At 37.4% G+C, this 15,062-nt stretch overlaps 1 protein-coding gene across 6 annotated transcripts in view; it reads right to left on the bottom strand.

The window, feature by feature from the left end:
- The window catches only part of FRMPD4 (FERM and PDZ domain containing 4), a 292,904-nt gene that overhangs the window by 49,179 nt on the left and 228,663 nt on the right, over positions 1–15,062 (bottom strand). For all 6 annotated transcript variants that reach the window (XM_077781595.1, XM_077781599.1, XM_077781600.1 and 3 more), the window contains one exon: positions 14,041–14,143. In XM_077781595.1, coding sequence (XP_077637721.1) covers positions 14,041–14,143 — 103 coding nt within the window. The remainder of the gene's footprint in view (positions 1–14,040; positions 14,144–15,062) is intronic.

Raw genomic sequence — 15,062 nt, 5'->3', positions numbered from 1 at the left:
TCAGTAAATCCTATCAGATTAAGGCAATCATGCCATATTTTTGACCACAGTACAACCAAATGAAATTATTACTTCTTCCTACTGTTTCTGACATTCAGAGCTATACTTATCAAAAGAGAATTTCAGTTCAGAAAAAAAGAAATAGTACTGAAATAGACTGTAAACTGTGTATGTAACAGAAAAGTAACTCTGTTTCATTCTGCATTTGACTTCCACTGAAAAAAACAGGTCATGAGCTCCAGTGAAATAATACACACCTCAAAAAACAAAAAAAACAAACAAAACCACCAATCAAATAAAAGAAAGAAAGTGAAAAATAATTTTGAAAAAAAAGTCATGTTCTGTGTAGCATCAGTATCTGGTGAGGCTGCAAGTCAGGAGACATCCTGAGCCTTGTGGGCAAGCCTTTGAAAAGCTCTGTGCAGCACTAAGTGCAGGTAGGCAGAACACAGGCATGGGTGACAGTGAACAAGAGCCCAAGAGCAGAAATTTACTACTGTAAGAGAGAGCTACTCCTTTTTCCTCCTTCCTGGAAAACTCACATCTTCCCAAAAAGGACTGATAGTCCCAAAGGAGTTAAGTACATCTTACTCAACTCCTCAAAGTCCAGATTCAGGTATCAGACAGAGCAGTCTTTCTACTCACAGATCCAGGACCAACACACAACTTATATCTGACTTGGTCCAAGCAAAAACTTCCTGGTTAAGTGTTGCTGGTAGATGTTTTGTAAAGGCCTTATGTTATGCTAGAGTTATAGCACATCTTTCCAAACAGATAAAAGTTTATAATTTAAAGATCTGAAATTATGAGGAATGACCACAGTTCTCTCCATCTCTTACCTCTCATAATGTGATTTCTTAGGACTAGACTGGACTTCTTTTATCAAGGTGAAAAGATACCTGCTATCCCAATTTGTCCTTGGTCAGGTAAACCTGTATTGATCTGTCCTGCAGCAATCTAACTAGGCTGAGTTTCTTATGAATCTCATAAAAGGGGAAACTTGTGGTTAATTTTTGCTGGTCTTCCCAAACTATATCCAATAACCAGCACACTTTCAGGAACAGACAGCACTGTAGACCTTCTATGGTTATATATAAAATTTATATTGCCTCCCTACTCTCACTTGATATTCTTATTCTTTTTATATCCATTTTATATTCATTCTATTAGCTGCAATGTACTGCTCTGAAAGGTCAGATTCAATGAATTATTTAATGCCATGGCAAGCTGAGGCATGAACTGCTGTATCTTAACAGTCTCTGTAGTTTAACCCTAGGCTGAGCTTCATTATGTTAGCCAAGGGGATCTAGAGAGGGATGGTCTCGATACCAGCTTTAATCCACTTGCTCTGAGCAACAGACACTCTGCACTTCACCTTGGCCAGCCTTCTTCTGAAACAGTTTTTACTACCAGAGGCCATATTCAACACACTACACTGAAAAACAGCACCTCCCTTGTAATGCCAGCACACAACTTTCAAAGCTCCTTTCCCTAAATTTCTGAACTTCTGGAACTTCACCAGCTATTGCCACATAATGGTGGTTCCATCAGCTAGAGGTGTGAAGACCCAAGTTCAGAGAGAGTCACAAAAATTATCAGAGTCCTGGAGCACCTCTACTATTAAGACAGAATGAGAGAATTTGGATTCTTCAGCCTGGAAAAGAGAAAGCTCCAGGAACACCCTACAGCACCTTCCAGTAAATTAAAGAAGGCCTCTTAGAAAGATGGGGACCAGCTATTTAGCTGGGCCAATGCTGCAATAGGACAAGAGTTTTTAAACTAAGATAAACTAAGATATGTTTAGAATACAAGGAAGAAATTTACTGTTGGGGTGGTAAGGCACTAGAACAAGTTACCCGGAGAAGTTTAGGCTGGAAGGGGCTCTGAGCAACCTGATCTAATGGAAGATGCCCATTGCAGGGAGGTTGGAACTAGATGATCTTTAAGGTCCATTCCAATACAAACTGCTCTATGACGTGCTTATTTTATCATCCTTAAGTACCAGCTTTGCCATGATCTCCAGCTCTGCCCTCCTGAACTCCTCAGTATCTCACAGGAAATGGAGTTCCAGCTGTTGCTGCCTTACTTAAAAAATTCTCATGATAACAGCTTCTTCTGTAGGTGAGACAATCTCCAGGGGGATCAATTTAAGTGTACTGTGTATCTTTGGCAAAATGCATGCAGTATCTCTCTCTCTCTCTCCCCACAGGTAAACCTGTATACCCTATGAACCCCATAAAACCAGTGATACTCATAAAATGATAGGTGTTATAAAAATCCCCTCTGTTCACATCTTTCCCCATTTTAACATGTATTTTTCTTGCAAAAAAGAAATTAAACATGATTTTTTTCTACTAGAGAGAATCACAATGGCATGGTAGAATTTGCACCTTGTATTTATAACTTTTCAGTACAGATAAAGGAAATGTTTCAAATAAATATTTTAAAACTGCCTAAGCAACTCATAACAGCTTGGCTGTACAAACCATGTAAAATGGTCATGACAAACCATGTAAAATGTCAAGACAAGATTTTGGGTAACATGAGCTGCAGAACCTCAGGATCTTGTTTCTAAGTAACGCATAAATCCCAAATCCATTATAATAGAGTTTTATGAATCATATTCTTCCCTCTCCACACATACATACAAACATGTGCAAACGCCTGCATACAAATGTAGAATATAAACTGCATGCTTATGGCATGTTATTTGTCCAATAAACAATCCTAAGTCTTGCATTAGCAAACTGTATCCTCAGTCTATATATCTGGGAGCATAAATTATGCAATTTCCTCTTTGTCCAAAAAAACATTGTTGCTAAAGAATGTGCTGAATTTTATTTTTCTCTTATATGTCAGTGTGGTACAGCTCCTTCCTTAAACCCATGGCAGTTTCAGTGAATTATTGATGAACTCAAGCCATCTGCTGGACACTGAAACATGACTGTAATTGGTGTAGAACACTAAGAAATTGATTCAATAATTTTTAAGGGGAAAAGGAAGAAGTATCTTTACTAACGCAGTTGTCCTAATATTTAATTAAAGACTTTGAACACAAATAGAATGTCATATGAAATGCAGAACAAAAGGGGATTTCTGGTCACAAAAGTGTAACTTCCATGTAAAATTGAGCAGTAAGGAGAATAACACAAGATGAAAATAAAAAAGAATATGGATTACTAACTGAATTAATTGTTTTAATTTTTTGCTGTCTTCCAACATGAAGAGTTTTTGCTATTTCCCTTGATAAACTCAGGCAGATGGTATTTTCCTTTTAAGACTCTGGCACACTTTAATGACACACAGAAAATAATATTGAGCAGAAAAGATGAAGTATGGAATGAAAATTTCAGTGTAAGACTAAACCTCATTATTCCTATGGTGTTTATGAAATACAGATGACCTAAAGGATTTTCAACTGCTGTAGCAACCAATTTCTTCTACAAAATAACTGCCTTTTCCACACAGTGCTTTCTGAGTAACAGTCCTGCTGAAAAGCTGAAGTGATCATAAAATGGGTAAGTTCCATGATACAAGATGACAAGACCTTTGCCTCCCCTGGAATCTTGTTTGATTCATAAGCTGAACAAATGTGGTTTTAACTAAACCTCCAATCAAACTGAATTACTTTATTTAACAATATAGACAGTGGACTGCAGGGATTTTCCCTTGTGCAGTAAGTAAAATATATGAAGCTTTCGTCTGCATGAAGAGGAATAGGAGCTAAAAGAACAATTAACATTTCAGCACATAATATGTAAGAAATATGCCTTTGGGGAAATGTAGGCTGATGGCAATCTGGTTTTATCTCTGCAGTCTCTCCTTTTCTATTTGCAGTCTCTAGTTTGATATTCTAACTTCTTGGTTTCTCAGAACCAGCTTCTTTATTTCTCAAACGAAGCCAAAGACTAATACCAACATCATTTGGAAGTCACCTGCTTTGAAATACATCATTTGTCTTTCTCCTCTTCCTGTTGCTGCTTTCAGGAGGTTTGTGAAGACTTAGTTGTTAAAAGTCAAGCAAAAAGTCAAACAAAAAATTATGTCTATGGGAAAAAAAAGCCCAAAAAGCTAAAGTAGTAGCTAAAATACATCTCTTACACTGCTTCTCATGTGTTGCCTGTAACAAATTACAGATGATCAATTGTCAAATCAGAAATCAAGGAAAGCTGACTAATAAATCCCAGAGAAATCTAACATATTAAGCTGCCTTTTGAAGCATTCAATGTTTTCAAAATTATTTTTCACAATATTTATTTTCTACTAGCTTCTACTACTTTTTGTCTCAGATTAATGAGAAACTGTTTTTCTCCCTTGGCAGCCCACTGTGACCCAGTCATCTCAATCAGTGCTAATATTTAACTGAAGAATCTCACTTTGGGGACTAGTGAGCCAAAATATGTAAAACTGTTCTCTTCCCTTTTTAACTAACCTCCTGTTTGGGCATATCAGGTAGAGTTAGAAGTATGTACTCAATCTCTTGGCAATTTTGAAGTCCTTGTTGGCTACACTACCACTAAATTATATGATCTAATTCTGCATTCAAACTTTTCTACTCCATCAACCAAAACAGAAGTCCTCGCAACATTTCTATTCCAACTACATTAATCTATCAACTGCTAAGACAGACTGTGAATCACAAAATTATTTTTATTGGAGGGAAATAGGAAAGAGAATGGACTTGTTAGTGACAGTCTTAAGCCCTTTGATCAGATTTTTTTTAAAGCTTCAAAAACCCCCAAAAATCAGGTCTTGCAAACACACACACACAAAAAAAGAAAATCAAAGTCAATTGCACTGAAAGCCAGATCCAATTATTTTACAAAACAATTAAATCTAGACATTTCTCAATCAGAAAAAGTCACAGAGAGTTTTATCAGACTTGGATTCAGAGAATCATAAAAACATAGACTTGCCTGCGGTGGAAGTGATCCACAAGGACCACTGAAGTCCAACTCCTGGCTGTGCACAGGAACACCCCATGAGTCACACCCCATGCCTGCAAGTGTTGTCCAAACACTTCTTCAAGCCAGGGTCAGTGCTGAGGCCATTTCCCTGGGGAGCCTGTTCCAGTGCCCAGCCACACTTTGGGTGAAGAACTTTATTCTCATATTGAATCTCATCCTCCCCTGGTACAATATCAAACCCGTTTTTGTCTCTTTACCCCTTCCAATCTAGTTTAACTATTAAGTATTGACTTAGGTACTTTCTAATTTCCACTATTTTTTGTGCTTTTCCAACTTTTTAGATGAACTACAGGTTGTAGGTTTCAAGCACTGACATCCCTAACATGTTTTTGGCAGATTGAAAGGCAACATTGCCATGAGAGAAGGAATATGAAATGGAAGTGTAGAGGTAGCCACTGAAAGTGGACCCTAATGTCCTGAGGGACAGCCACCTTACAGACACACACAGCTTCAGGAAGCACCATTCTTCATTTTATTTTACTTTATAGACTAAATGTCATCTAGAAAATAAACTGAATTGTGAAAGTAAAAACTAACTGAGAATTAGGAAGACACAGCATCAGCACGTGACAGAGCCAGAGAAAGATCTTGATCTCAGGCACTCCCGAGTCAGCTTCCATTACACAGTTCATTAAAATTACACTGTTACAGCAATGGATCATGGAGTACCAACACCTCTCCATGACATTTTTCTCTGAGTAGGGTTTTACTCATTTACAGTCACTCTCCTTATATCCTTCCCACCCTAGGGAGTGCTGCTTCCACCTTGACAGGGGGAAAAGCCTGTAAACTAAAGACACTTCAAATTAGTGGAAATATACAAGACATTACAAACTGGTCTTCTTTCACCCTTCTCTCACAACAGTTTAAATTGCCTTTTATCTCCTATGAACACTGATGCATGTAAAACTGCCACCTTCAAAACAGCAATCCTTATAAAGAGGCAATATAAATGCTTTTCCCTCATACTACGTACCTGTAGCTGACAGAAGTCTCCAAGGGTCAACTTACAAAACCATAAAAAATATCATGTCTGCTTCTCAGCTCTTGACATCACCTTTACCATCTTTCTATCAAAGTACAGCTTTTTGGTGTAATTCAGAGAAACTACAAGCCACTTTATTGACAATGCAATCTACATTCCACCATTTTAAACAACTACTTCTCTGTCATCCTGAAGCTATTTAGGCAGCAGATGAAAACCAGTTAATTTCTGTGATTCATACAGCTAGCACTGGCTCAGGACAAAAGGGAATGCTGATGCCACTACTGGGAAAAAGCCACATTGTGAAAGCCTTCCCAAAGCGTCACAGGCCCACAACCATCATGTCTTCTCAGAAATGGCTATGTTTTGCCCTTACAAGAGCTTCATTAGCTGATGTGTATGTGCTGAATTAGTCAGCAACCGACTGGCAGGATAAGGGAGTTATAAAATTCCCAGTGAGGGCAAACAGACACTTCTGTAAGGACAGAGTTACTTTGTGAGTTCTGCGCATACAGTGGGGAAGGCATCTCTGTCATCTTCCTACTTCACAGCCTCCCCATGCTGGCAGCCCCAGGTGCATGGCACAATCCTCTCCTGTCAGCCTATACTGCTTCCCCAGTCCCAGAAACTGATGTTTCCCAAACAGCTCCTGAAACTGTCTCTGGCTTGTGTTTCTCCCCGACTTCTACTTTCTGCTGATTAAATTTCACAGTGAATACACCTGTGGAAGTCTAGGTGTCCTGTTGTAATGTCTTCAAGGCATCCACAGAACATTAAAGTACAAATAGCACAATGTAAAGAGCTGGCTTGCCCAACATTGTCTTTGAGGATTTGGAAATGTCATTTCAAAAGAGACATATAATGCAGCTGGAAAAGAGAAACCTTGCAATTGTGGTAGTTTGACACCTACCCTCCAACCCTCCCTACCCCAAACACAAGATGGGAGATTTTTAGCTACCTCCTGCTACATATTACAAGCACATATAATCCTTTGGTGCATGGGGCTTGAATAATCAGTGCAAAGAAGGATAAACATCTATTGCAGAGCATGCAATATAAAGGTAATTAATCACGTGGAAGCATTAATTCATAATAAACTCAAAGCTGGGTGTTCATTTGAATGACTTTACATGGAAACAATTACTCTGAAACATTCACATCAGTGCATCTGGCTTTAGAGCAAATCTCCCATTTGGACAAGCCAACACTTTTGTTTAGTTGGATGAGAAGCAAAAAGCTCGTCAGAACAAGCTAATGAGAGCAACATTTGCTGGTTTACATCTGAAGAACCAATCAGTACAGTTACTTGTGTACAGCTGTTCCACATTTCCATTCATACCCTCACATTCCATAAAGCAACTTGTTAAGGAGCAGCTGACCTGAAATTCATCACGGGTGATTCCTTTTTCTAGAGAGCAGAGTGAGATGATGACACAACACTTCAGAGGCCGGAAATCAAGTCTTGAAATATCAAAAAGGGCCTACACTTGCTAACTCTGAGGGCCATTCAGCATGGTTAACACAAAAATGAAATTAAGTTTACACAACAAATTGAGATCTCAGCATTCAGAACATCTGAACTATCAAGGCCAAACATTTCTAAACCATGTCAGTTAACTTTCTGCTAAGAATAAGCAAGGATATGACACTGAATATCTTTCAGACATATGATGAATTTAAAAGTGAACAACGTCCATAGTTGGTATTGATTTTAACAATAACAAGTAATATCTTTGTACAGCTTTCAGCCCTTATAGGCCTTTGAAAAGGTAGGCAGGCATTTCTGAAATGTTATTGCAGATTAGTAATTAAAATCTGGAGAAATCTGAAATAGTCTTCAATATATTAGCTCAAGAACAAGAAACACCACAAAAACCATGAAAACAAGATAAACAATATTAAATGTGTGCTCTCACAGATTCAGAGCTAATTTGAACTATGATCCAGTTATCTCTGTATTACGTTGCAGAAACACCTCAGAAGATAGAAGATACATATCTAACAACACCTTCAAGACAGAGAGGAACTGACTTCTAATATCCTGACTCTGAGCTCCCTGCATGGGCTAGCTGATCAGATGTAGCTAATTAAATGCTCTGGCAGAAGGCTTATCTCCATTCATAGCACTTGTAAAACTCTTACAGATCACTTGGTCCAACATTTTGTCCCTTTGTTCACTATTATGTGTTTAAAACCTAAAACACTAGCAATTCATCAATCAGGGCCTGACACAAAGTGGGTACAGCCTCCGGGTTTATACCCTGAACTGGGAGTATAATGGAGTACCTTCAAATTAAAATGTCTGCATGACTGGTTTTTCAGAAAAAGCAGTTTTCAAAGTTCATGGTTGCTAAGCAATATCACAGATAATAGCTTAATATGCTTGATTTTTTTCTCTATGATGCTGATGAAGAAAGAATATCTTTAATAGTAAGTCCACCAAAATTTCTTTATCCAGTATAAGAAACTGTCTAAACTACATCCAGAAACATTTGAAAAGTGGCATTTTCAGCTGCTGTGAGATGACGATGATGACAGGCCCTGTCACTGAGCTCCCTTTCACATTTAGCTCTGAGGATAGAGTAGGAAAAGTGGTTTCCTGACATACACAGAGTCAAATGGGAGTGACAGAATCCTCATTCATTTCACAGTGATGGTGAGGAGGGTCAGTATAGATTAAATTCATGTTAGCACTTAAAATGCAACACACAGCCTAAAATCCTGGAAGGTTCCTTCTCTCCAGTCTTATGGCAATACACAATTAAACCATAAATTCTACTGAAGAATTGAAAGAATCCTCTAGATCATCTTGATGAAAATTTGCTGCGACATTAACTTGCCAGGGAGTTATTTCAGAGAGGTTTTTGAGTCATTTCTCTTAAACAGAAAATAGAGCCAACAAGAAATAAAAGCTCTAAATGAATTTCACCTTTTTCATTTCTCGCTTTGCAATTTTAATCTTTTAGTGGAATTCCAGAGGATACTGAATACTGATTTACTGCTGTTCCAGTTGCAAGGAATGGACTAATCTAGCCTAATTTAGCAACCTAGAAGTCATGCTTCTACTTAAAAATACTTTTCTGTTCTTCTTCTTTAGACAGTGTATAATAAAGCTTTCTGCAACAGGCTAATTTTTCCAAAACAAGTATTTCAGATGGATTACCCTCTTCAGATGCCAATTTCTCCTGGATGGCTGACTGGATAACTGTTTTAATTAAAGTGTGTACAAAGTACCACTACCATGCCACTACTCACTGTGTAAGCAGTACACTTGTGTGTCACGTAAAATTTCAGTAAAATACCTTGCTAAATAAAAAGACAGTTTACATAACTTGGGATCCTTGTAGAATAATGCCTACTCTATGCAATCTAAGAAAAACAAGTCAATCATGTTATAGGAGCTGCCTATGAACAGCTAATAAGGCAAATTACCTGTTAGATGTTTTTCTACATTTCAAAAAAAGGGTTGGTTAAACTGATTCTCAAACAGATACAAATGTAACATTAACCAATGATAATGAGATACATAAAGTTCTGAGCAACCAATTAATTTATACCATTAGTATACCTTCTAATATGTCAGTGTTGCATTGTTGCTCCCTTTCACATAAGGAAAAAATTGCTCCATTTTGCCATGACTTTAATGTTATATCAAAGTACTTATTGTTAAGTATGTGTGAAAAGTTTTCACAGAATCAGCAGCAAAATAAACCCAAAATAAATAGCTGCTGATATATTTTGAACTGGCTGCACTTCAAATACATCCTTTGTATTCCGTTCGCTTGCTACTTGCCTTGACTCGAAGCTTACATTTAGAAAAGTGATCTTGTTTCTTCCTCTTTTTTGAAGTTCTGTAACTGTCTGTCTTGAATGGAATTAATCTTGACCACAGCCACAAGTGACTTGCAGAAAACTGACCTCTCATTGCAAGGGAATCCATAAACACGACTTCTGAGTTTGTGCTGGAAATAGCTCAGGAGAACATAATATGGTGCAAAAGCCATTGAAAAGCACCCAGAAATAATGAGTGCAAATTTGTCTGCAAACCATACTTGATTCATATTTCTGCCACCCTGGCTTTCAAAGGACGACTTGAACACTAATTAAGTGTTGCCAATAAAGCAGAGACAAAAGAATTCAGTGGATCAGAATAACCTACAGGGGATATTTATAATGAATGTTCCTGATAATCTCAAGACCTTAGACTTCCTAGGATACAAGAGTGTCCCTCAGTTCCTAAAAAACAAACCAAAATCTCTCACCAGGTTCCTTCTCAGTATCCCCTGGAGTCAGCAGAAGTGGCTATAACAGTTTTCTACTTAAGGAAGATTATTTCCAGTAATGAATGTTTAAAAAGCCCACACACAATTAAAATATTAAAATGCAATAAAAAGCCAATAGGAAAATTTCTATAATATGCATTGCATTTTATTTCTTGAATTTTCCTGTCGTAAAACCATTATACAAAAGGGAGTATCTTGAAAAAGCAGTCTATCTATTTCTAATCATGTAGGAGTAACAATTAGTCAATGAATTTGGAGCTGATAGGAAAAGGGCTGAAGAAAATAATATTATCTAAAAGAAATTACTCTGATTTATTTTGTGTGAAATTTAGAAATAAAGCTGATTTATTGGTTAGGGATGTGCTTTTTCCTAACAAAAAAAGATTTAATTGACATTTTTCAGTTACCCTTTTTGGTGGATGTTTTGAATTGTTTTTTAAGATAGACTTTTTTAAGAAAGCAGAAACCACCTCTTCCATTTTCTTTTCCTTCAAGCTCATAAGTCTTTTCATAAGTTAATGTTCTGACAATTTTTTCTTGGAAAACAATTAAATATTGTGTTTCATTAAAAACTCAGTTTAACATTCAAGGCTGACTTAACATCTAACATTTATGTACACTTCACTTGGAAGTTTTGGGCTTTCCTAATCCTGGTGAAGTTTGATGTTCACCTGGTTGTGAAATCTGCTGTTTTCTTTTCTTATGCAATTTGGGTTTTTTTTTCTATTTGACATGTTATGATCTTTATATCAGTATTTTGAAAGTAGATTAATTTTTTCTACACTCTCTGCAGTTATAATGACAAATTGCTTGTTGACTTTACAAAAAGCTTTGAGGGAAAACTGCATAAAAATAGCCACTGAATTGCACATGAATATAAAATATACCCTGTTATACCAAATCAACAAGAGACCACAGGAAAAAAAAAAGTTGAAATATCAATTTCTCATTAATGTGTTGCAGTGACCACAAAATAGTACAGTTTAAGATCCTGAAGAAAAAGAGGAAGAAGAGGCCAGTCTAAAATCAGAGTGCAGCTTGTTCAGGGCACTGGCAAGCAGGATCTTTTGGGATGCAGCTCTGAGGCCAGAGCTCAGCAGAGCTGGGTGATCTCCACAGAGAGCCTCCTCCAGGTGCCAGAATGGTTATCCCAATCTGCAAGGAAGCAGGCAGGCAAAGCAGGACACCAGCGTGCCTCCAAGACCCAGTGCAAAATGGAAAGAGATCAGAGATGGAAATGGAGACAGGTTACCCAGGAGAAACAGAGAAGCTGTGCCTGGCCAGGCAGGGATGGGGTTTGCAAAGCTCAGATGGCACTGAAACTTATCCAGAATAGATGAAGAATAACAAGAAGGGTCTCTACAACTAAAATAACAGTGAAAACCAAGGAAATACAAACTTACTGCTAAACTGAGTGGGTAATCTGATGAAGGATACTGTACAAGCTCAGATGTTTGATGCTTTCTTGGCTTTGGCCTTTAGTGGCAAGGTCTGCCACCCTGGTCCCTGAGCTCAGTAACAGAGTTTAGGGAACGGAGGCAGACAAAGGCTGAATTAGGGATTGCTTAGGTAAGAGTGACACTCACAAGTCCATGGGCCTAGATGGGATGCATTTAAGGCTGATAAAGTTGGCTCATCTTTTTGAAAGGCCACTTGTTGAGAGCTGAAGCACCTACGCAGTGTGGTTGTAAAATTGCCGTATTTGGAGATATTAAAGATTGATTAGGCAAGTGCTGAGCAGCCACATCTAACTTTGACACTACCTGGCCTGGAGCAAGAGGTTAAACTGTATAACCTCCAGAAATCTCCTCTCAGTTCTTCTATGATTTTGTGATTATGGTCAGTGAGTAACCTATGCATTTAAAACACCCTCACTGCTGACTACTGAGATGCTGCTACCTGCAGGAAAACAAGATTCAGAACTTCTCTCATGCACATTGAAAAATGCAGATGCATTGAAAAGTTGCAGATGTAACTAGTCCATATGAAAACCTTCAATTATTCAGAAGAGATTCATTATTTCATTGATGTAAATAATTGCTTATGCTGTGGTGTCAGGACTGCACATTGACAGTGTCTAATCATTCCAGGCGTGCCCACTGGTATGAAAAGAAAGCTCTTATTTTCAAATGCTGTAACATACAACCCCAATATATTTCACTCAAAATTTCATCAAAGAACGAGTCTCTGTCAAAATCCCAATAGCATACAGGTTTTGAGAGCAGAGCTAGAAATACAGTGTAAGAAAAATATCACCTAAAGCTTTCCTTGGAATGAAACAACACTTAATTTGACATTACTTATATAGTCAATGTAATTGGGAAGGGTGACATTCTAATTGAGTTTCTCATTTGAAGGCAGACAGAGAATCAACTATACAATAAATTCTGTTTGACTCAGGTCTAATCAGCCTATTTTTTTTACTGTTATTATTACATATTGCTAGAAGCAGAAAATGAGATAGCAAACCTAACTTTACTTAATATCAAAGAATCAGGGAAAGAATGAAGAAGATAATATTACTGCTTTATTGAGAAACAAAGACCTCAAAAATTAGTATAAGACCTGTTTTTGAGGCTTATACCAGTAGTCAAGAGAGACCACAAGACAGAACAGTTTATGGAGTTTACTCATAACAAGAAGCTCATAGCAAATTTTGTTTGTTAGTTGACTTGCAGGTTAACACTTTTTTGAAAAAAATCTGAAAATATATTTTGTTTAATCCCACCTAACACAGATGAAGACTGTCAGCATTGCTGGCATTTTTATACTATTTCTGGAAGTTTTCTTTCAACTAAATCCCCAGGAAATGAGCAGCTATTTGCAGGAGGAGTACAACTGCTGTAGCACTTCCTGGCCGGATTTCTGTAAACAAATGTGACTTTTCAAAATTATACAGGTAACAGTGAAAACACTGATAGCTGTAAGTTTTGAGAAGAGGTACCTGTACCATTAAAACCTGAGCATCTCTCAGGAATCAACAAGATCCATCAATTCAGAGTTTTAACCAATGGGAAGGAGAATACAGAAACAAAAACTGGTGTACAGCAACCAGGCTACTGGAATTTAAATTATTAATTATTAAGTTTATTTTTTTACTTACTTGCCATTTTTCTGTGCAGTGCAGCAACATGCCTTGTTACTCCAAAAGCAAAATCTATTATATGAATTGCAATACATCTTTTTCTATATCCTTAGCATTTTTCAGTCACTGTTCTTCCTTTCCTTCTACATCCCATTACAAATACTGACATTTCTCCTTTCCAGCCACTTTTTTTGTCTGGTTTTCTGTCTTCTTCTCTCTTTCCTGCTTGCTTCTTTCACACAAACTCACCTGTCTGCATTCCACCTAAACACTTTTTTGAGCTTCTCTGCATATTTACATTCATTCATTCACTCTCAAAAATCACCCTACCATATTTTCTTTATTTTTCACATAAGAAAAACCTGACTTAAATTTCTTCATGTGAAAAATGAACAGTAATGCAACAGTGAGTGGAGCTCTCATGCTTCAGGAATAATCTTTTCAATAAACCATACCAAAAATGAATACCAGGAGAATACTATTCCTCTTTTGATACCCAAGTACTTTGGAGCTGCTCCTGGATGTTTCTATACTTTTTCAGCATTTTAAGAAGACACTTCATTTAAATACTAAAATAATTCATAATTCTTCATTATAACAAAAGCAAAATTATTTTCTCTTTTCTCACCCATGAGAAGGCAAGACTTGCTGTCCTACTGACTGACTGCACAAGGCAATAAGTCACTGGGTTTGTAGTTTAAGTGACAGGACATCAACTACCTGACAAGGTCGATGACTCTCTCCCTTGGAGCAGTGCTGACTGGCTCATCATTAATCATTATGATCTGATCCCCTGGAATAAGCTTTCCTTCAGAGGGGCCGCCTGCAGACAAATGAAGACAGAAAAAACAAAAAGAGCACAGGTTAGCAGACCATTGTAAACACACAGACACTGTTGTTCATATTCTACAGGTGTTTTCTTTTTCTTTAGCTATTTTTTTAACTATTTCTGATGTTACCAGTACTCCCTCACCAGAAAAATCTTGCAAGCTAGTGGTTTAGCAGCTTCTACTGAAGTTTCTCAAGTTCTACCTGTATCTAACCACCTAAACAAAGGGCTCAGTTTTCTGAAGGGCCAAAAGGACCCATAAGCCATGGACTAATGCATCCTTTAAGGTGTGATCAACCATATTTTAATCATTCTTGATCAATGTTTGTCTGATGTTTTGTAAGACCACCCTGAGAAGGATTTCTTTTCTTGTAAACAAATGATCCTGTTTAACTACTGTTAATAACAGGAAGATTGTTCCCATGGTAAATATATTAGATCTTCCTGATTGGAATACATTGTTTCCTGTCCCAGGCAAAGTAACACCAGAGAACATCTTATTCCTCTTTCCTATGAAACATCACTTACACATTTGAATGTCATTCACAGGTCTCTTCTATGACTTTTCTGTTCTAGGCAAAACAAACCTGTTTTCTTCAATTGGAGACAGAAAGTTTTTATACCCTGCTGCTTGAATCTCTTTTCTGCTGGATTCCTACCACTTGATGAACACGGGTACATCCAAAAGCATTGCTACTTTCAGTTAGACATGAATATTTAGCATTAGTGTGAATAGACAATCAGTCTTGTATATCTCTATGTGGTTTGGATACTGGCACTACTGAATTGCACATTGAGTGCATTGTATTTTATAAGATGCACATATTACTTTGTTTCTCAGCACAATTACATGCCCAGAAGATGATGTGACATCACAGTTCCTAGTGTAAAGATATATCCTCTGTAGTCTTTG

The sequence above is a fragment of the Lonchura striata genome, chromosome 2, assembly GCF_046129695.1.
Source record: "Lonchura striata isolate bLonStr1 chromosome 2, bLonStr1.mat, whole genome shotgun sequence".
Lineage (NCBI taxonomy): Eukaryota > Metazoa > Chordata > Aves > Passeriformes > Estrildidae > Lonchura > Lonchura striata.
Note: the sequence above shows the minus strand (reverse complement) of the source record. Positions and strands in the feature narration are given on the sequence as shown.